This window comes from Ischnura elegans, chromosome X (genome assembly GCF_921293095.1).
Source record: "Ischnura elegans chromosome X, ioIscEleg1.1, whole genome shotgun sequence".
Taxonomy (NCBI): Eukaryota; Metazoa; Arthropoda; class Insecta; order Odonata; family Coenagrionidae; genus Ischnura; species Ischnura elegans.
This window is the reverse complement of record NC_060259.1, coordinates 76,503,065-76,524,049: the sequence shown is the minus strand read 5'-3', so window position 1 is coordinate 76,524,049 and position 20,985 is coordinate 76,503,065. Positions and strand designations below refer to the sequence as shown.

At 42.3% G+C, this 20,985-nt stretch overlaps 1 protein-coding gene across 1 annotated transcript in view; it reads left to right on the top strand.

The window, feature by feature from the left end:
* Positions 1-214: 214 nt before the first annotated feature.
* Positions 215-20,985, top strand: part of LOC124171321 (MOXD1 homolog 1-like) — a 66,106-nt gene continuing 45,335 nt past the window's right edge. Inside the window, exon 1 of the mRNA XM_046550468.1 lies at positions 215-518. Coding sequence (XP_046406424.1) covers positions 228-518 — 291 coding nt within the window. The 5' untranslated portion in view covers positions 215-227. The remainder of the gene's footprint in view (positions 519-20,985) is intronic.

Sequence of the window (20,985 nt, the reverse complement as noted above, 5' to 3'; positions counted from 1 at the left end):
CCCCTGAGCCTCACCTCTTACAAGCCCCTGAGAATCGCACCGACTAGAAGCGCTCACGATCGTGCTCGTCGTGTCTCGGTCTCGAAAGGGGCTCGAACCGCGGCCCTCCCCGCGGAAGGCGCGCTTCGGGGAGGCTGCGTTGCCGGTTGGGCACTTTCGGCGGGAGCTAGGGGGGGCGCGGGGAGGTGGGGGGTCGGGTGGCTGAGGCCGCAGCTGGCAGTCGCAACATGGCGGTGGGCGCGTCGCCACGGTCCCTGTGGCTGTTCGTGCTGGTGGCGATAGCCCGCGGTGCGGTGGGCGGCGAGGCGGTGGCTGGAGAAGCGGCGGGCCAAGTGGTGTTTGCCGATGGCCTGGTGCGCGTGGAGTGGTGGTCCCGACGGGAGGCGGTGTCGTTCCGCGTGGTGGCGGCCACGCGCGGCTACGTGGGCCTCGGATTCTCGGCGAGGGGCGGCGGGATGGCGGGCGCCGACCTCGCCCTCTTCTGGGTGCACGACGAGACGGGCCGAGTCCATCTGGAGGTGAGTGCACGGATCCCCGTGGGCCCGGGCTCGAGTCCCGGCGGTGGCGAAGCATGGAGAACGCGGAACATGATGTCACGAGCCATCTCTAGGTTGTACGGCTGGGGATGAGTATTTTTCTACCCGCGTGCAGCTATGTGGCTGGGGTTTGCTCTCGCCATGCATGCAATTTTCATCCTTAAAGTGTACTTGACTGCGTCTCCTTATTTTTCACCCTGAATGCTACTTAACACATTAATTATAAGATTTAAAAGACGCGGCTTTCAGAAAATAGTGCCCATCCTAACTCTTGTAGTAGATTCGCTGCGCCGGTTAAAACATCGTTTCGACTCTTAACGTACCTGGGAATTCAATCCTCAACCAACCGTAGTAGGCAGCGATTATTCCGGGTTTCCTTCCGTGTTTATCCGTTTTACTGGACAATATTTCGCCAACGTTCCAGTTGGCTTCCTCAGGTCCACTGAAGTCTTCAGTGGATCTGAGAAAGCCTATGTTGGAAAGTTGGCGAAATATTGTCCAGTAAAATGGATATACACGGAAGGAGACCCGGAAGAACCGCCGCTTACCGTCATAATCTCCGCGGAAGCCTACTTGAGAGCCTACCATAGTACTTTGGCCGAGATGAACGTGCAACACTCACTCGGGGCATGCAAGAAAACCTACGCACGCATCGACTAATTAAGGCCACTGGACATATTATTCAGAAATAATAAGTAAATAAATGGCAATTAACTAAACCGTCTAATATGAAACCATATTTAAACGCGGTAAATTCTGTTGTGGTCTTCATGATTCTCGATAAAAATGAATTTCTGAACCTCTCCATTCTCGAATCTATCTCCCTGATTTTGTGTCCATCGTCCTTTCTACTGCAGTGCAAGAGATGCCTCATAATATCCTTGATTTCGTCAGCGAGATAGTTCCCGTGTGGAGGGCCCTTGAAGTTCAGCACGCCGTCCGTCGTATAGGACGTCAAGACACGGTCCCCTGGGCATTCTGCGAGGCGATTCTGGATTCCCTTCACACTGCCTGCACCATCATCATTGTCTGCGTGTTGCCCTGCGAAGGATCTCCAGGGAGTTTGGCATCGTTATCCTTGTGCATTATTATACAGTTTAAGAGGACGCAAAACCTTCGCTGCAACGGGCATATTTTGTCCATGTTCGCTGCTACCAATGAGTACACCATTGAAAATTTTGCTTTCATATTGAAATTTTCAGATTATGTGTATCAACCCCCTTTAACATTTGCCCGTATGTCATAGACGAAAAAATTAAATGAAATAAATACCAACGTAAAATTTCCTTTGGATGGAGACATGTGATAAATACAGCCCATTCTGTTAACTGTGCAAATCTCAAATTGGTAGCGTAAGTATTCAACAAGTGATTCGTCGCGAAAATAAACCGGTTAGGAAGGATTGACGCGTTCCCATGAAGTAATAGGCGCAACCATTTCGCATGTGAGGGGTTAGTTGTCATCAATAATTCACCATTTATACGGCTGCAGAAGTAGTTTCACCCATAGCCGACTACGACGCAAAATATTTAGCTAACCACCTGTTAGTATCATTGAACATATCATTCGGAATATCAGAAGGAATTGAACTATTTACGAGTACACAGCCTCGTGGAAGGCCAGGATATCACGGTGAATGCTATTGTTTTCTTCCCTCGCTCGAGGAAAACAATATGTCTTCATAGGACTTACTCATTATTTCCTGGAATTCCATTTCAGCACAGTTTTTTGCGACTAGCTGGATCATCTCTGGAACAATTTCTCCTATAGTTCCCTGACAACTTTAGATTTCTCCTTTTATTATTTCATATTCCTTTTTATTTTTCTTCAGTATTCACGAGGAATCATCTTCTTATGATAAAGAATCTGGTTCGCGTGAAATTAATTTTAATGAAGGCTGCTGAATGTATTCATGGTTTCGTGAAACCCTGATGACACCCGTTTGCTGGTGTCCCTTGTTCATAGTGAAATCTGGAAATGCAATCCAATTCTATTGTCCTGTAGTCATGTCTTCTCTTCCTTGTTCTTGTCTAGTATGCTAAAGAAATCTGAAGCAGCATCAATCTCAGTGCTCATCACTATGCCCTCAGTTTTATCTAACAGTAAACAACGGAGGTGAAGTCGAAAAGTGACACACGTATTTAGGACCTCAAGATATGGCCGAAACTGCGCCAAATGACGTAGAATCTTAATTTGACAACGTGCCATATTTCAGGAGTCGCTGTTCATCGAGGAATGATGTATCCTAATATGAGGGCGGAAAAAAACGCTTTGCCTGTCCTTGTAACTAGTTACAAATCATTCGCAACGTGCATTTCGCAATTTACAATTTCTCTCATTTTGCTCAATGATACTATTTCTCAGTATTTCATAAATCTCATCTACAGTTTCAAGAAAAATAAACACTTGTACTTGAAACTGGTATGCTGAATAAAAATCTGCGTGATTGTTAGAAGCTTCTGGGCCTACAATTATGGATATATTTCGGACTTATTGCTCTCTGTGGGCTTAATGCTTGAGCAATGCAGAGTTAGTGCTTATTAGTTTATTTTCACAAAGTATTGTCCTGGCATGAATATTATCGTCAGAATCACGTGTAGATATTTCATTGGCATGGGGAACAAGGTAGGTTATGCATTTGAATGGACGTTAATCTATTGAGGCAACATATGATGGTAGATATGTCTCCCCAAATTTGATAGTGAATCCGCGAGGGCTCGTGCCACTTCCTTTTCGGATGGTTGTGTAGTCCAGTCAAGATGTTTTTAGAATGATTGAGGACATTTTTGGTTTCATCTCGAAAATTTGATTTTGATTTCTTCCTCTCCTTTTTGGGTACTATATCCAAATCTTAGGTTTTTAACACAAAATTACGTGAGACGGCATTGCAAAAATGGAACAAAAATAGCTATTTATTATCTTTATTGATGAAAACTCGTTAGCTATCAACGGTTTATCGGATAAAAAACACAGTGGATAAAATTATTAGTTCTTTTGTGATTTAACTTTTAAGTGATATTTTGAAAAAAAAACTGGATAAAATTAGTAGTTTTTTTGTGATTTAACTTCAAAGCAATTTTTTGTTTGTTCAAAATTGATATATTCCATGTTATAAGCAAAATAGCAATAATTTGACATTATTAAGCCAATTTTTAACGAAATTTTGTCAACCAAGCGCTGATCGGTTGACAACGCCCCAAATAAACAAGAGGGGAAGGAATGAAATACCCCTACATTTCCAGGAAAAAAACTATGTTTGGACTAAAATTGAGGTCGTATTTTTAACTCGGGTCCAGTCCTTAGGGAATGTCAATGAGTGTGTTTAACGTAGCCTCCACATTCTCTTCAATCATCCTATATTCACTGGCTTACGCTTACCTCTACGCTACCTCCACGCTAATAGTTAAATCTTTGCTTTAATTATTTTGTTCGTTAATTATAGGAGTGATATCATTTTCGTTTTCTGAATCGTATCTGTATGTCGAGCAACGGGCAGTATCAGTGCAAACCTTGAGAAAGGAAATTTGGGTAATTACGTTTTGAAGAACAAAGCGCAGGTATTGGTTTGATTTTAACTTATTTCGGTCTAAATGCCATATCGTATTTTCCTGGCGCTGTCTTATTAATGAAATCATTATTTGTTTGTCAAAAGACGCAAGATAGAATAAATTGAAATCGCTTCGTACACTCCACACAATTTTAATATTTTGCAACCGGTTTCGACGTGTTCCACGTGCTTTTACTTTATTCTATCATGCATAACTTCCACAAAGATAATTCACCCACTATCAACTTCAACAGACACAAGATAATCTAACGCTATTAATTTAAACTATGGTATGTTCATCTTTGAAGCTATTCATAATTTTATGTGTCGCTCACGGCTCTCATAAAACAGCGTTTTACAGTAAAATATTCCCCATTTCCTGGTTAGAATAAGGTCACTAACTTCGTTTTTTCAAATGAAGCTGACTATTTTCATTTCAAACCGTATTAATATTTCCGAATGATATGCCTTGAGTGTAAAAGTTTTTTCTCACTGTGATTGCGAAAACTGTCTTATTGAAGCGCTCCTGTTGATCCGGGATGAAAGAGTTAGGTAGCGCGCGTCGAAATCTCCAGCGAGCACGCTCTGTTTCGCGAATTGCTTGCAAACTCCTTTGCGCGTAGTGTGCTGAATATTGCGGTCTCGGCCACGCGCCTGCAATAAGCTCGTTTTACAAAGAGCATGAAATTACACAAGCTGACGTGTGTGTCAAGGCGCAGTCAAAATTGCGTCGTGTAAAGCGGTGAATTGCTAGAACGCATGCTAGAATGAAAAATGCAGAAAATAAAGAAAAATGCAGTTCTAATTTCGTTAGTGCATTCGCGCATTTGCATGCCATAATAATAAATTGATGTAATTAATTTTTTTCTTCTTATCTTGACCTCGTTTAATTCATGGTAAAATAGTTCTGGGAGAATAGGTCAAATGTATGTGATGCAAAAACATTTTAGCCAATGTTTCAGTTTATTTTAAACTATCATCAGGGCTTCGAAAGAAAACATGAGAAAAATATAAAATACAATGATATGCAATATTTTTACATAAATAAATGTTACGATAGAAGTGTTTTACAATAATATAATTTAATAATATATTTTTTAATTATATTATTATGAAAAAACTTCCATCGTAACATTTATTTATGCAAAAATATTGGATATCATTGTATTTTATATTGTTCTCATGTTTTCTTTCATAGCCCTGATGATAGTTTAAAATAAACTTAAACGTTGGCTAAAACTTTTTTGCATCACATACATTTGACCTATTATCCGAGAACTATTTTACCGTGAAATTGATGTAGTTCTTATCTGCGTGCGTACATGCTCCGTGTAAAACGGCCTTTAGAATTCATTCGCGAGGCACGATGGCGGACCTTTGCCGCATAAAGTCATTCCATAATGAACTTCACTCTTCCCCTGTCATGCGAGAAAACAGTTCGGCCTCCTGATATGCCTGATGTTTACACTTATTACGCATTGCCGACGATTCCTTAAAGACTGCTTATCTACCTACGATAAAGCTTACGAATTCCTCTACGACTTCCTACCTGAACGGTAGTTTGGAGGTTCTTAGTTCAAATCCCGGAGGAGGGACAAATTTTTCATGATAAATCATCATATGTGTAAATAACTTTACCCTAGTGCGCGATACTCTACCTGAAGTTCAGCGGCATCGCAAAGTACATGTTTCGAATTATACTTTCGTCAGAGGAAGGACTGAGCTCCTTTCTCTTCAAAATTAAGTAACGCTCCACCCTTCAATCAATGGCGGTTCCAAGATAGGGACAAAGGAAGAAAACAGTTAGAAGACTCTCTTCTCCTGTTATATATTCGACAATTGAATAAAATTGCCATTTTATCGAGTGTTAATTGGATTCCCCGGGTGGGGCTATGGCCCTCCGTGGCCCCTCTTTGGATCCGCCACCGCCTAAAATCGATGCTGTAATGTTTCCGGCTTGGAAAATCCGTGGACCTGACAAGTCAAGAGTCTCGTTTGTGGCGGTGAAAATTCTATTAGTGTGTGTAAATAATAACGTGGAAGGTTGAAATCCTAGGACGTAGTCATTTGATAAACATCTTTCTTAGTAACTCGGTAGTGTTAAAAATATTAACATATTTAGTTATAACTATTTATTTAAATGTACTTTTAGGTTAAGATATCATTACGGAATCAATGAGAATGTGAGTATGAAGCAGTGACGCCGACTCCATGGGGCCTGAGGGGGCCCGAGCCCCCCCAAAAATTCGTTACAGATGTGAGGAAAAAATGTGTCAGGCTTGTCAATTTTCCCCGTAGTGTCCAGATTTCGAGATTCGAGTGATAAGGGTTCTAATGTTGATCATATGACTCTTCTAAAATGCTTAAAAAACTTAAAATTCGCTACTTATAAAATTTACCGGGGCAGGGTCCCCGGTTTGGGCCCCCCCAATATTTTTTGTAAGTCGGCACCCCTGGTATGAAGCTGGTAATAAGATCGGTTTATTTATTTTATGTCCAGATTTGGTCCGAGTTGGCTCTGACTCATAAACAAGGTGCAATAAAGATAGTGGATTATGATAACGTGGATTTTTCGATAATATAGGTGTGGTACTAGTCTCATTAAGAATCTTATCTTGAATTCCTGATTGACCATGTCGTTTTTGATATAGCTTTTTCCATCTTTAAGATTGGTGGTGGATGAACATGTCGTAATAATTGTGAGACGAGAGCCTTAAAACTACTCGAGTAAATCAAGGAAAAGACGACAATGGTGATAAAAATAAAAACACAACAAGTCTACAGATAATTAACCATGCCCGACACGGATTTCACCGGAGCGTGGCATCGTGAGGTACATTTTCACCAGTCTGGTGACCTTAAAATGAAATTAAAAAAATACTTCCTTCTCCACCTGTCCCTTACACACCATCCAGCTTTGCTCATTTAAGGTCACCAGACGATGCCTCGCTGTGGTATGGTATGGTATTTGGAGGAGGCGACCGACAGCTGAGGTCATTTGCGCCATGAGGGGAGGGTGTGGAAGGAAGGGTGGAGAGAAACCCGGCGTCGGCGTTAGCCTGCTCTTAACGAAAGGCGCCAAGGGGACCACGGCTTAACGTGCCATCCGACGGACATCTACATCTACATCTACAAATTACCCTGCGAGCCACCTCTAGGGTGTTTGGCAGGGGGTGATCAATCACCAGCATGCAGCATGCATTTGGACTCCCACATGCACACCACACCGTCCAAAAAACGTCCCGTATAATAACAAACTATACTACTATATGCTGTTAGAAATAGAATATAGAATAGAAATTCAGAAACATGCAGTAAGTTTTACATAGGTTAGTAGGCTACACTACAAGTCATGCAATCTATTTACGCGTTCTATTGCTGCCGTTATAATCTCTTATTGATCGTGGAAAAAATGACATTCGGAATCTGTCTGTTCTGCAATCTATCTCTCTTATTTTATTTATATGATCTGATCTTCCGCAGTACGTTGGCGTCCGCAAGATATGGTTAACTTCGTCAGAAAAGACACTGCTCTTGAATTTATCTAAAAGGTTTAGTCTATTTTTCAATCTACGGTCCGACAGAGATTCCCATCCGAGTTTATCTAAGAGGTCAGTTACACTAACAAGACTATCGTAACGACCTTTCACATACCTGGCAGCTCTTCTTTGCACGCGTTCTAACTCTGTTATTAAGCCTTTTTCATGAGGGTCCCAAACACTGGCAGCGTATTCCAAATGTGGTCGAACGAGGGAAAAGTAGCTAATTTCTCTCACTTTGTCGTCGCACTTTCCTAATATTCTTTTAACAAAACCCATTTTACGATTAGCTTGACCGGTTATTTCTCGAATATGTTTATTCCACGATAGATCATTATTGAGTCTAACCCCTAGATATTTCACAGATTCAACAGCCTTAAACTGCGTGCCCCGAATGACATAGTTACGCTGTAGGGAGTTATTCTTTTTCCAGAAATTCATTACGACGCATTTTTCCAAATTTAATTCTAACTGCCAAGCATCGCACCAAGCTTGGATAGCAGCAAGGTCATTCGTTAGTTCATCTATATCTTTGCTGGAACGGATTTCTCTGTAAACTACAGCGTCGTCTGCAAATAATCGTAACTTACTCTGCACTACTTCGCCAATGTCGTTTATATAAAGAAGGAATAGGAGTGGGCCAATGACACTACCCTGAGGAACGCCAGAAGTCACTCTAACCTCATTGGAGACTGCACCGTCTAATACTACTCTTTGGACGCGGTCGCTCAAAAATTCTCTAATCCAGGAAATGACATCTTCGTCTAGACCATAAGATTTCAGTTTTATTATTAACTTTCCGTGGGGTACTTTATCAAATGCCTTTTTGAAATCAAGAAAAATCGCGTCTACTGGAATGTTGTCTTCCCCGGAGACTAAAATATCGTGGGCGAAAAGCACTAACTGAGTTTCGCAGGATCTGCTTTTCCTGAATCCATGTTGAGTTCCCATTAATAAGTTTTGCGCGTCTAGGTGTTTCATTACCGAGCTGACTACGATGTGTTCAAGGACTTTGCAAGAGATGGACGTTAAAGATATCGGCCTGTAATTAGATGGCTGTTCCTTGTCTCCACTTTTAAATATAGGCGTTACATTAGCGATTTTCCAGTCATTAGGTACTTCGTGTTGCTTGATGGATTTACTGAATATTAACTGCAAGTAGGGGGCAAGTTCTGAGGCTAGTTCTTTATATACGCGAGAAGGGATTTCGTCTGGACCAGGTGATTTATTTGGACTAAGCGATTTCAATATATTTTCTATTCCGAGCGTACTAATGTCAATAGCCATCTTATGTAGACAGGGATTGTCATCGGTCTCGGGTGAGTTTTCGGAAGGCTCCGTGAACACGCTCTTAAAGTAGGAATTTAATAAATTGGCTTTATCGTAACTGCTTGTCAACACATCTCCATTGTCGTTTCTCAGCGAACATACGGTAGATCGTTTACCTTGAACTTCCCTAACATATGACCAAAATGCTTTTGGGTTATCCTGTAACTGCTCTACTAGTGTTTTTCTTTTAAAATTCGTGAACGCATTCCTGAACGCTTCCTTCGTGGCGGCTTTAGTCATCCTATATTTTTTAATTATTAGCTCGCGTTCATTAGCGGATAAATCCGTGCTGACTTTTTTCATTTTAGCATGACACGCTCTCTGTCGCCTCAATGATTTTCTCACTTCCGCGTCGTACCATCTCGGTTCGCTGCCTTCTTTTACTATTTTACTAGGGATGAAGCTATTTATTCCCGAAGTTACGAGCGAAAGAAAAGCTTTCCAAGTATTCTCTACATTTAACTTTAATACTGATTCTTGAAACTCGGGGAAAGCATTTTTCATATGACTCTTAAACCCATCAAAATTAGCTCTTTTAAAAATGAAAACTTTACGCTCTTTTTTAAAGTTTACAGCGGTATTTAGAGAAAACTTTGCAGTTACTACCCTATGGTCACTTATTCCTTCGACAGTGCCAACGTTTATTACCTGATGTGGTATATTTGTCGCTAATAAATCAAGAATATTTTCTCCTCTGTTTGGTGCGGATGCTATTTGAAACAATGAATTAGATGTGAAAGTGTGTAATAAAGCCTCGCAGATCACTTTATCCCTCCCACCAGGAATGAAGCTATAAGTCTCCCAATCTATAGAAGGTACGTTGAAATCTCCACCCACAATCAAGTTTCTTTCCGGATATTTGGATGCTACGCTGTTTATTTGATTTTGAAAATCCAACATTGACGTTATATCTGAGTTAGGTGGTCTGTAATGCGAACATAATAAAATAGTTTTGAATTTTGGACATTTAATTAAACACCACACAGATTCAACGCTGGTCTCAGTTACGGCTATCGCTTGGCTGACGATTGAATTCTTTACAGCTATAAAAACTCCGCCCCCAACTCGATTAATTCTATCTTTCCGATAAACAGTGAACGATTTTGGGAAGATCTCATTGTCTGAATCATCATCTGTTAGCCAACTTTCTGTTCCAAAAATGACGTTACACTTCGTACTATGAATTAAATGGTGGAATTCGGGAATCTTATTTCTTAAACTACGGCAATTAACCACAGCCACGATTAAAACTTCGGAAGTAGTAATATTGCGATTCGGGAATAATTCTGATTTGCTTTTGTCGAATAGACTATTCACAGGCTCTATACCGCTGATAAATGGAAATGCATGTCTTATTGTCACACTATCAAAATGACTTGAGCCTTGACTGCCTTTGAACGTGTTGCTCGACTGACGCTTCTCGTGCTTAAATGTAATACCTGAAACGCTGATTTTTCTCTCTACTTCTCTATTCTCATTTCTGGAAGAATCTTTGTCTGTGAAAAGTTTTGAACTTACCCCCTTATTTTTCAACCCACTAATATATCTACACTCTGCCCTACTCTCTACTCTAAAAAAGACCTGCAGTGCTCAAATATGCTACTCGCTACACGACTAGCCGACTCGGCCGTGTAATGGACTCCCGAGCGGTTCAGAGGGATCCGACACGATCGGATTGCCGGCCTAAGGTCCACGAAGGAGGCTCCGATGTCCGTGCAGAAACGACGCAGCCTCTGGTTTATGCCTTCCACTCGGCTCCAAACCAGAGAACCACGATCGATCCTCGGGACAAGACTACAAATCGAAAGCTCAATGCCGACTCCAATGGTCCCACCCACCCGCTTCACTTCGGAATTCAGATCCCGGAGGGAATCTAGAATTTCCTCAGATCCACGGAAGGTGGCATCATTGACGCCGACATGAGCCACGACCCGCAGTCTGGAGCACTTCGTGCCCCGTACCGCCGCACCAACCGCCTGCGTCACCTGAGGAACACCGCCACCAGGGATGCACCATGACGTTACACGGTCGCTTACACCCTCGCGGTCTGCCCTCTCCCGTAACGGGACCATCACACGACGGACATTGCTACTCCCTAACACTATGATCCCCCCCTTCCCACTCTGACGCCCCTTCCTAGGTGCCGGTTTCGGGGTAGGAGTAGGCACGTCAGGCACCTCGGAGTTTCCATCCGACAGCAACTGGTACCTGTTCGAGACGGGGACGGGATTTGCCTCAGCATCCCCCAAACCCCGTCTTAGAGTGACACTACCACCGTCCCTCCGAGACACGACCCTCCAACTCAGATTTACGGGGTGACGTGACCCCGTCATCGAGAGATGGACCTCGAGGAAGGCTCTCGATCGACCAGCCGCTATTTGCAATCGGGCGAACCCGTGCAGCCCCTGTGGCACGGCGACCTTTCGAAGAACCACCAAACGGACGGAGTGTTGCGCTTGAAATTTCCTCCACACAACACTCAAGCAGGGATCGGGCAGTCTCTGAAAATTCTCTGTCACTGCCGGGATTTGAACCCGAGCCCGCCGGGTAGGAAGCCAACACTCTAGCCAACACACCAACCCGATCCACCCTCGCTGTGGTGATCAGGGGCGCAGTTAGGAATTGATGCTAGGGGGGGTTTCAGGCACATCTAATACTGGGGAGTTAGGGGGTATGGAAAACTCACCAGGGGAAGCGAGAGGTGCGGTTGCCCTCCCCCAGAAAATTTTAAGATAAATGGTTTAAAATGGTAAGTTTTACGACCTTCTGAGGGATATTTTTATAATCCTTACATTATTCCATAAGTAATATTAGTCCAATTAAGTAAAATGGATTAAATTTTAAAATTCTCTGAGCTCTGGGGGGTGGGGGGGGGTTCATCCCCCGAAACTCCCCCCCCCCTCGCTGCGCCACTAGTGGTGATACCCCGGTCGCGCATTTGATAGTATGAGTGGAATTAGGTGAGTTAATTAATTTACGTTCTAAAATCGCAATTCATTAGAGGAATGGGATCGGTTTGGTGTGGTGGTTGGAGTGCTGGCTTTCCACCCAGTGGACTCGGGTTAAAATCCCGGCGGTGGCAGAGAATTTTCAGAGACTGCCCGATCCTAGTCTCATATTGTATGGAGGACAAGACAAGCTCAGCACTCCGTCCGTCGCATGGGTCGTAAATCCATGGTCTCCGTGGTGCATCGTTAAGAATAGGCTAATACCGACGCCGGGTTCTTCACCTTAAAACAGTTTAGTCTCGACCTACACACCGAGTACGAAGTATGGTTGAATGAAGTAGAGGTTCGGCCAACTGCCATTAGATGCATGAGGCACTCTTATTTTTACCACGAAAATACTGGTTATTCGATTTTTAAGCAGAATATTTTAACCTCTCTACACGCATGTCGAAGGTAATGGGTTTATTCTGATCCCCCTCCAATCAAGATTCGGGATCGAAACTTAATTATTTGAGCAGCGGAGTTTCGATTATTTTAGTCTCGTTGCCGGGAGTAAAGTTTCGTCCCGGGTCGAAATAAAGGCTTAATAACAGAGTTAGAACGCGTGCAAAGGAGAGCTGCCAGGTATTTGAAAGGTCGTTACGATAGTCTTGTTAGTGTAACTGACCTCTTAGATAAACTCGGATGGGAATCTCTGTCGGACCGTAGATTGAAAAATAGACTAAACCTTTTAGATAAATTCAAGAGCAGTGTCTTTTCTGACGAAGTTAACCATATCTTGCGGACGCCAACGTACTACGGAAGATCAGATCATATAAATAAAATAAGAGAGATAGATTGCAGAACAGACAGATTCCGAATGTCATTTTTTCCTCGATCAATAAGAGATTATAACGGCAGCAATAGACCTCGTAAATAGATTGCATGACTTGTAGTGTAGCCTACTAACCTATGTAAAACTTAAAGCATGTTTCTGAATATCTATTCTATTTCTAACAGCATATAGTAGTATAGTTTGTTATTATACGGGACGTTTTTTGGACGGTGTGGTGTGCATGTGGGAGTCCAAATGCATGCTGCATGCTGGTGATTGATCACCCCCTGCCAAACACCCTAGAGGTGGCTCGCAGGGTATTATGTAGATGTAGATGAAACTAAACTCCTTGGTGATTTTAATTTCGTGCGGGAACGAAACTAAACGCAGGACTCGTATTTTCGTTTCGCTCCGGGTCGAAACGAAACATGTACGTTTCGTTTCACTTGCCACCCCTGAAGTAAATGTCCGTTTCGAGTACTGACCGCTGAACAGAGGTGGAAGTTTGGAGGGGTTTTACTGCATTTAATTATTCAGCGTCTCGTCTGCGAGAGCAAAGAATCGGATGGCCTTTCTCGCTTCGCTGCGCTCCCCGCCTTCCTCTCCCCCCCACCTTCCTGTGAGTCAAGCAACTCAACAAGTGCAGAGTTAACGACTCGGAGATGTAAGATGACGCACCCCTCACGCTCTGCTGGTCTCGTTTCACGCCGAATTACTCATTAAAAACCTATTCAATCACATTACTAACAACTTTATGGCTTACTTTATGCCTTTTCGTTGCAGAAAATTAAAATTTTACACTTAAAATTAGTCAGGTTCACTGTACTAGCTTGATGGATACGATCCTAGTTATATCTGTTGGTGATATTTTCGGGAGCGTACTTACTCGTTTTTTTTTGTTCGACGTTTCGTGGCCTTTGCTGGCAACTTTTCTTAGGGAAAGAACTTTTCTTCTTTTCTCTTGTCTTTCCCTTAGTTTTTTCTCGTCAAAATATGGCAGAAAATAGCAGAGGTTAAAATTATGGGTCAACGTCGTTAAAACCTTTCCCGAAGGAAAAGTTACCAGCAATGGCCACGAAACGTCGGGCAACAAACCGAATAAGTACGCGGGGCATACCAGAGAACAACACCAACAACTACCACGATCCGCTAGAGCTTCAACCTGGTAATATCATTTTGTCATCTCATTTCGTGACATTCGAATGAGAATCGGATTGAATTGAAACTGGGGCCTCTCACTATACTATAAGCAAATTAATACTGTCTCAGTGGTCTAAATACACAAATCGAATGGAAATGAAACCACAGATGACTCCATCTGGCACAAAAAGAGTCAATTAAAAATATATTTAGTGAATTAGCCACACATTAAATTCTGGAATAAAATAAAATAACTTTGTTTTATTCCACACCTTATTTTAAATAGCACGACCCGGGTTTCAGCATCTAATGCTATCATCACCTTTTTGTGATTTTCAGGTGATGATAGCATTAGATGCTGAAACCCGGGTCGTTCTATTTAAAATAAAGTGTGGAATAGAACAAAGTAATTTTATTTTATTCTACAATGAAGCAATTCCACAAAGTAACGCCTGAGACCGTGTCTCACATTAAATTCTTTTTTAGCATCGATAGATGCCGGAGAGATGCAGTGCACTAAAAACCTGTGTCAACGTTGTTAAAATCTTGGAAACGTTATTGAGGTGATATATTTTCCTTCTCCATCGACATGAAGGTTCGGAACATTTCGCCTGGTACTATTGAGTTTATTTATTTTCCTTTGGATCTTCAGGTTTACCGTGAAAATTTCATGGTAACAATTAGTACATTGAGAGAAAACGTCGTATGGGTATCACATCCGATCGGCTACTCTTTCAGCATTTGCCTGCACATCAAAATTGAAGTTTTACCTCAAATTTTTCTCATGGGTAAAATTCCTCAGATACAGGAAATTGTTGGCAAAGATTTAACCTTGAATCCCTGAAAACTTCGTTGCTGAAAAAAAGGTGATGGCGCAATTTTCAAATGAGAAATTCGTCACGAAAAAAGGAAACAACGTCTGGACAAGAGGATGTCATGCGTCATCTTAGCGTAACTTTATAATGCTCACGTTCAGGCGATTACTACCGTTTATTGACCGTTCTCAATGAGTAATTACTCCCTGATGCACCGGTTCTATACCTACGGTAAAAAAAACCATAACATGTTTACGGGCCGATGAGCAACCATCAAGCGTTTGGCAGGAAATTTGTACCGGTTTGTGTCCTTTGAATGCGACCATTGACTGTGGCACAGTCGAAGCCTGGGTCGACGTCATTAAAATCTTGGAAACGTTATTGAGGTAATTTATTTTCCTCTTTCATCGACATGAAGGTTCAGAACATTTAAACAGGCAATATCAAGCCTAAAATACCTAACGTTTCCTCAAAATCACTTAAGCAATAACCGTGGAAAGATGTCGTTTCCTCAACAGTTGACTTACGGCGGATTAAATAATCTATTCTAAGTGTGCTCCCATATTTTTCATGCATTTTAATTCCATGTTATAAATCTATATTTCTGGAAATCACACTCCATAGTGATAGATTTTCGACAGACTCATATATCAATGCATTTCCGTGCAAAAAGTCTGGATTGAAACTCGAATTAAACTCTCGTTTTGACAGGAGCTAACTTAAGGTGCGTCATAACATGAGAATCGCATTGAAATGAAACTGAATCCCCTCTTTGTACTACACTCCGAGTTATGAGCAAATTTATATTGTTACGGTGGTCTAATTACACCAATTGAATGGAAATAACGTCACAGACGACTCCAGTTAATACAACAAGAATCAATTAATAATATATTTATTGAATAATAACATATTAAGTGACCTCACTTTGATTTTTAGCATGCTAAGATGCCACACTAGAAATTAGTATTTTATAACAGCATATGAAATAGGAATATAGTTATATGGAGGAAGCGGCCCATAGCTTCGGTCATTTTCGCCGTAAGGAACGACGAGCTAGGAAGGGTGGAGAGAAACCCGGCGTTCGCAATTGCTTGCAATGGGATCGTTCACTCACACTCAAAATAGCAATTCATTGAAGGAATCAGTAAGTTGGAAGGGAAAGCTGAAGTTACGACGAAAAAAAATCTTCCTCGTTCAACCGTTCTCTCATCATTTAAAAATAAAGAAACCGCGAGAGTTGCCAATAACTTTTCATGAGTTGGTGACGTCATTATCTCTCTTGCTTTACATCTTCCTGACCGAGTCATGAAAGCTCTCTTTCATTTTCTCGATCAGGGAGAATATTTCATTCTCCCTGATCGAGAAATCATTTCATTAAATCGCAAGAAAGAGTGTAAACATTAACAAACCACGCGAGGACGATCCACAACACGGAGGAGGAATAGCACAGGCGCAGTGACACTGTAGGCATCGTTGCATGAAGTTTTCAACTCTTCTGCGATAGCCGCCGATTTTTTGTGACGGATACTTCGAGAAGCAGGTGCCGCATCGAAAAATACGAGTCACTATATTTATCAAGCCTCATCACAATAAACAAAGCATGAAAATCATTGGAAGATGCCATTTGTGCGAGAAGTGAAGCCCACGAAGCATCCTCTAATTGATGCAGTGATGTCATTGACAGATTAAGGGGGACGACCCAACCCCCGGAATCCGGATCCCGGAAAAATTGGAAACATGGTAATCTTTGTAGTTCCCCAATGACTTTTTTCGCAAGATAAACGAACGGTTTAAAAAAATAATTTATGAATACCTAAAATCCACGTGTCAAAGCATATCAGGCTATAGACTAATGTCAATGAGAGGCATTAACACCACCAAGGCGTCAAGGAAAGTAATGAACAACGACCTCCGTCCCCCGGAATTTCTGGAAAAATAGGAAACATGGTAATCTTGGTAGTTCTCCAATGAATTTTTTTGCAAGACAAACAAACGGTATAAAAAAATAATTAATGAATACCTAAAATCCACATGTCTAAGCATATCAGGCTATAGACTTATTGTCAATGAGAGGCATTTCATACCACCAAGACGTCAAGGGAAGTAATGAACAATGGTCTTAGTCCTCCCCTGAGTGGTGCTCTTTTAATACTCGGGAGAGAAATCTATGCTCATTTTTTCTATGCATTGGTTCTATTTCTCTCGAAACGATAACTTCATCGATGATAATCGCAGCCACGTTTGCTACAATAGAGGATTCTCCACTCCATCCCACTAGATAGGCTCTCATCATGATATGCTGTCACCAGCCGCGAATTTAAATGGGTTTGCCTATGACACCAGTCGCCTCGATGACGGGCAGAGCAATCCTAATTTCACGGAGAAGCAAGCCATTATTGCTACTGTTTACCGAAATGAAAATTCGCAGTGAAAAAATCTACCAAATTCATACATTTTCAATGCTTTTAATGGTAATTGCAAACATCGTATATATTAAAAAAGTCGTCGGAAAATTCCCTTCGTTTGATAGGGTATTAATAATCCTTATGATAATAAGCCAAGCGCTACCTGCTGGCAGCCTGCATCATATCGGCGCTCAAAGCCTCGCCCCAAGGTCACCTCACACGGCGACAGCGGGAACCAGAATGACTTCACACGGGGTTTTCTCAGCATTCATACTTAGCCGTCGCGTTTTCGCGCCCTTGAAAATTTTCACTTTTCAATTAATCGCGAAAAATAGAAATCGTCATTTAAAAATCTAAAAGCGTGAAATGCGTACTCCAGAAGTAATAATATTTTGATTTAAGCAATTAAAAAATATAGGAAACCTCTTAAATATTGGTGCAATACTGAATGACGGTCAAAGAAGGGGGGAGATGTAACTCGTCTACTCTTATCGAAATGCACCAAGAGGACCACGGCTTTACGTGTCACCCTACGGACGCACTGCTGTACTCGGAGTGCATACACAGTTATTGATGTGATCGTCAAATTACTCAACGGGGGAAGTATCCCAAAAATCTCCTCCTCCACAAGGATTGGAACCCAGACCCGCAGCGCGGGAAGCCAAAACTCTAACCACCAGGGCAGCCGGATGCCCATTTAACCATTGAGTGTGCACTCGTACACCCAAATCGTTTAATGTTCAAATGTGTTTAATGATGCATGAAAATTTTCTCCTTAATCCTGGATTGCAATGATTTAGCATTTTAAATTCATATGTAAATATAAAACGATAACTTGACGCGAAAAATAACATTGTGGTGGCAGTTTTAAAAAGTGAGCTTCTCAGGAATAGCCAAGTACCCAATCGTATTAGCTTTGCTAACTTCAAATCTTTTTTTATTATGTACTTTCAATGAATTTGAACGAAAAAGCAATATTAATGAATTACCAATATAAGTTAATTATAAAAAATGTTTGCATTTGCGTAAGTCATTTTGGCAAAGTTATCGGTCTGCATTGAACATAAACAGAGTACCTCGTAAAAATCTATATTTCATGGTCAAATGTGGATAACACACGCTTTTAAAATTTACCTACCTAAGAATAGAATCAATTATATTACCGATGATAACATATACATCCCAGTTTTTTGTACCTGCGTGGGAACCTGGGAGTGCTTTTGTGTGAGAAAGTCCGGGGTAACCCAAGGGTTTAAATAGGCAAGGGGAAACATTTTCTTCGTGGGCGCGCACGGCGGGACATTTTGGCGGGATGTGATCGGCCAAGCGGATCGGCCGGCACTCAACAATCGGAAGCCATTTCCCAGGCCACGAGGTTCCGCTCCACAGTGTGCGAGCCAACGGACTTCTGAAGGGGCTTGGACGTTGTCTTAGGGGCCTCGACGTGATGAGCAGGGCGAGTGGGGAGGCTTGGAAAGCAAGAGGAAACGTCGCCGCCATTCGAGGGCTGCGCTCATGGGTAACTGCATAAAGGAGGCCCCAGTCCATCCCGTAATGGCTTGATTTCTTTGGACGCATTTTAAATCGCACGTCTACAGCGCGGCAGAATTCAGAGCGATCCATTTATGCAAACAAATATGTACAAGTACAGTTTAAGGAGTGAGTAATGTGCAGTAACAAACAGACCAAGGTTAACATTAATTGAAATCCGACAGTTTTTTTACGCTAACAAGACAGGGACAGTTAACAGTAACGTTGTTCCCCCCATCATGACATATAATGTAATTATAGTATCGTATGAACTTGACCCCATCAATGGAGCCATTTCGTATCAGAGTGTGATATTTTTTAATTCTTACATCCAAATTTGAGGAAAACCTAATGAGCCATTCATGCTATCTGTTATGAGTCTATTATTTCCGGCTGTAGCGAGGGTGCATTACCAAATAAGGCTAGCCCTCCTCCTACTTGTCACCAGAAAGGGAGAGAATTAACTGCAGTTTAAATTATTTCATTTGCTGGCTTTCTCTCACGTCCCATAATATTAGACCCCCCACTTTGCATTGAGTTCGACTTACAATGGATTCGTGAGCTGATATGTCGCGCGCTTTTTATAATTTTAAATTCTATCGATTTGTTTCCGCTCGCACGATAATTTATGCGAATCTACGCCTTATTTTCAAGGGAAATGCATTTATTATTAAATTTATTACACATAGATTTTTTATTTAAATGCTTAGATGCTTTTTAAACTGATTCCTAATCCGGAAATGTTGCCAATACTGCGTACGGCAATATTCGCGTTAGGTTATATTAGGTCCTCCATAAAGGATTAATATTGAAGTTCAGATGTTGGCCTAAGCTTTTGACTGCAGAGCAGCCACTATGAGCGCTTTTCCATGGTTCTCATACGCGGGCGGGTACACAAGTGGGGTTCATAAGTTCTTTATAGTCACGCGAACACCGCCTGGGTCCTCTAATACCAATAGTTACCCCAGGCGCGCAATCCCCCCGTGCCTCGAATGCGTATCTAGGGGACTCGAACCCGATCCTTCGAGATGAGGCTGGGGCGGCACTCCTACGTGGCTTCTCCGCGTTGGTATGCGCGCCGAGTGCGGCCCACGTGAGGGCACGCCGCCGGCGGGCCGCCGGGCGGGCGGCCAACGGAATGCGTGGGAACAGGCGTGCCAACCGCACCCCCGCGTGTGAATCCCACAATATCCCTACACCCACCAAAGAGACACCTGCACCCAAATTCCCTCACCACATATCCGCATCCACGCCACGCTTTTAATTCCGCCCTGTACGTACGCCCGCACCCGGAATCGGTATCCGCGCCACACTCTTACGACGGATCCCTAGTGATCGCATTCTCAAGACATAACCGAGCCGTAGATAACCAACTTAGAATGAATAAGAAACGCCAAAGTTAAAACAGGCTCAATGACGTATCCCCATTGGGAGGGGGGAGGGGGTTGGGTCTCCTTACAATATTCGCCAGTGTGGGGACTAACTCTAAAGGCCGTTTTACACGGGGCACGGAATTGCGCAGGTTAGAGCTGCAGTTATTTCTAAAATTGCGTGGAATTGCGCGAATGCATGAACGAAATTAGAACAGGGGCTATTTTGCCGTCTCGCATCCACGCATTCTCGCATGTGTTGTAGCAAATTACGGCTTTACACGACGCAATTTTGATTGTGCCTTCGCACGTACGTCAGATTGCGCAATTCCGTGTGCCGTGTAAAACGGCTTTAAATGTCTGTTTACACGATAAATTAGCACGTACGAGTTAATGCCTGATTGCTTGAACAATGTTGGTGGACCGGAGCGTAACATGTACGAATGAATGTATCGAATTAAAACAGGTTCTATTTTCTGTCATGCATTCGCACAAGCTGGGTGGTTACACTTGGAATTTTGGCGTTCAGTCTCGCGTTCATACATTTAGACAAAAACATGTCCGAGCTTATGTACCGCGTAAACAAGCTTTAAGTATTTGTTACGCCCCAAAGTTAACTAATTTAAAATAAGTATACCCCATGATATTTAATACGTAAATATGCACTGCCATAAGTACGGAGCATGACTATTATTGTTGTCCGTGGATATCTCGTGGATATTCCCTCACGCATGACTCACGAATCTCTCTTTCTTTCATCATTTCGGAAAGGACAGGTCCCCTCTTATGTACGCTGCTGAATAATCTTCCATTCCGTGAACCCTATTCATTATTTTTCTATTTTAGTCCTGCACCTCGCCTAGGTACCCGGTAAAGATAGATTGGCCATATATATCAAGCGTCAACAACTGTTGTGTACATGCGAATTTCAAGAGCCAAATTTCTTTTAAATGAAATTTTGGTTGATCCACAACCAAGAACTTCCGCTGGTATCAATGGCAGAAGAAGG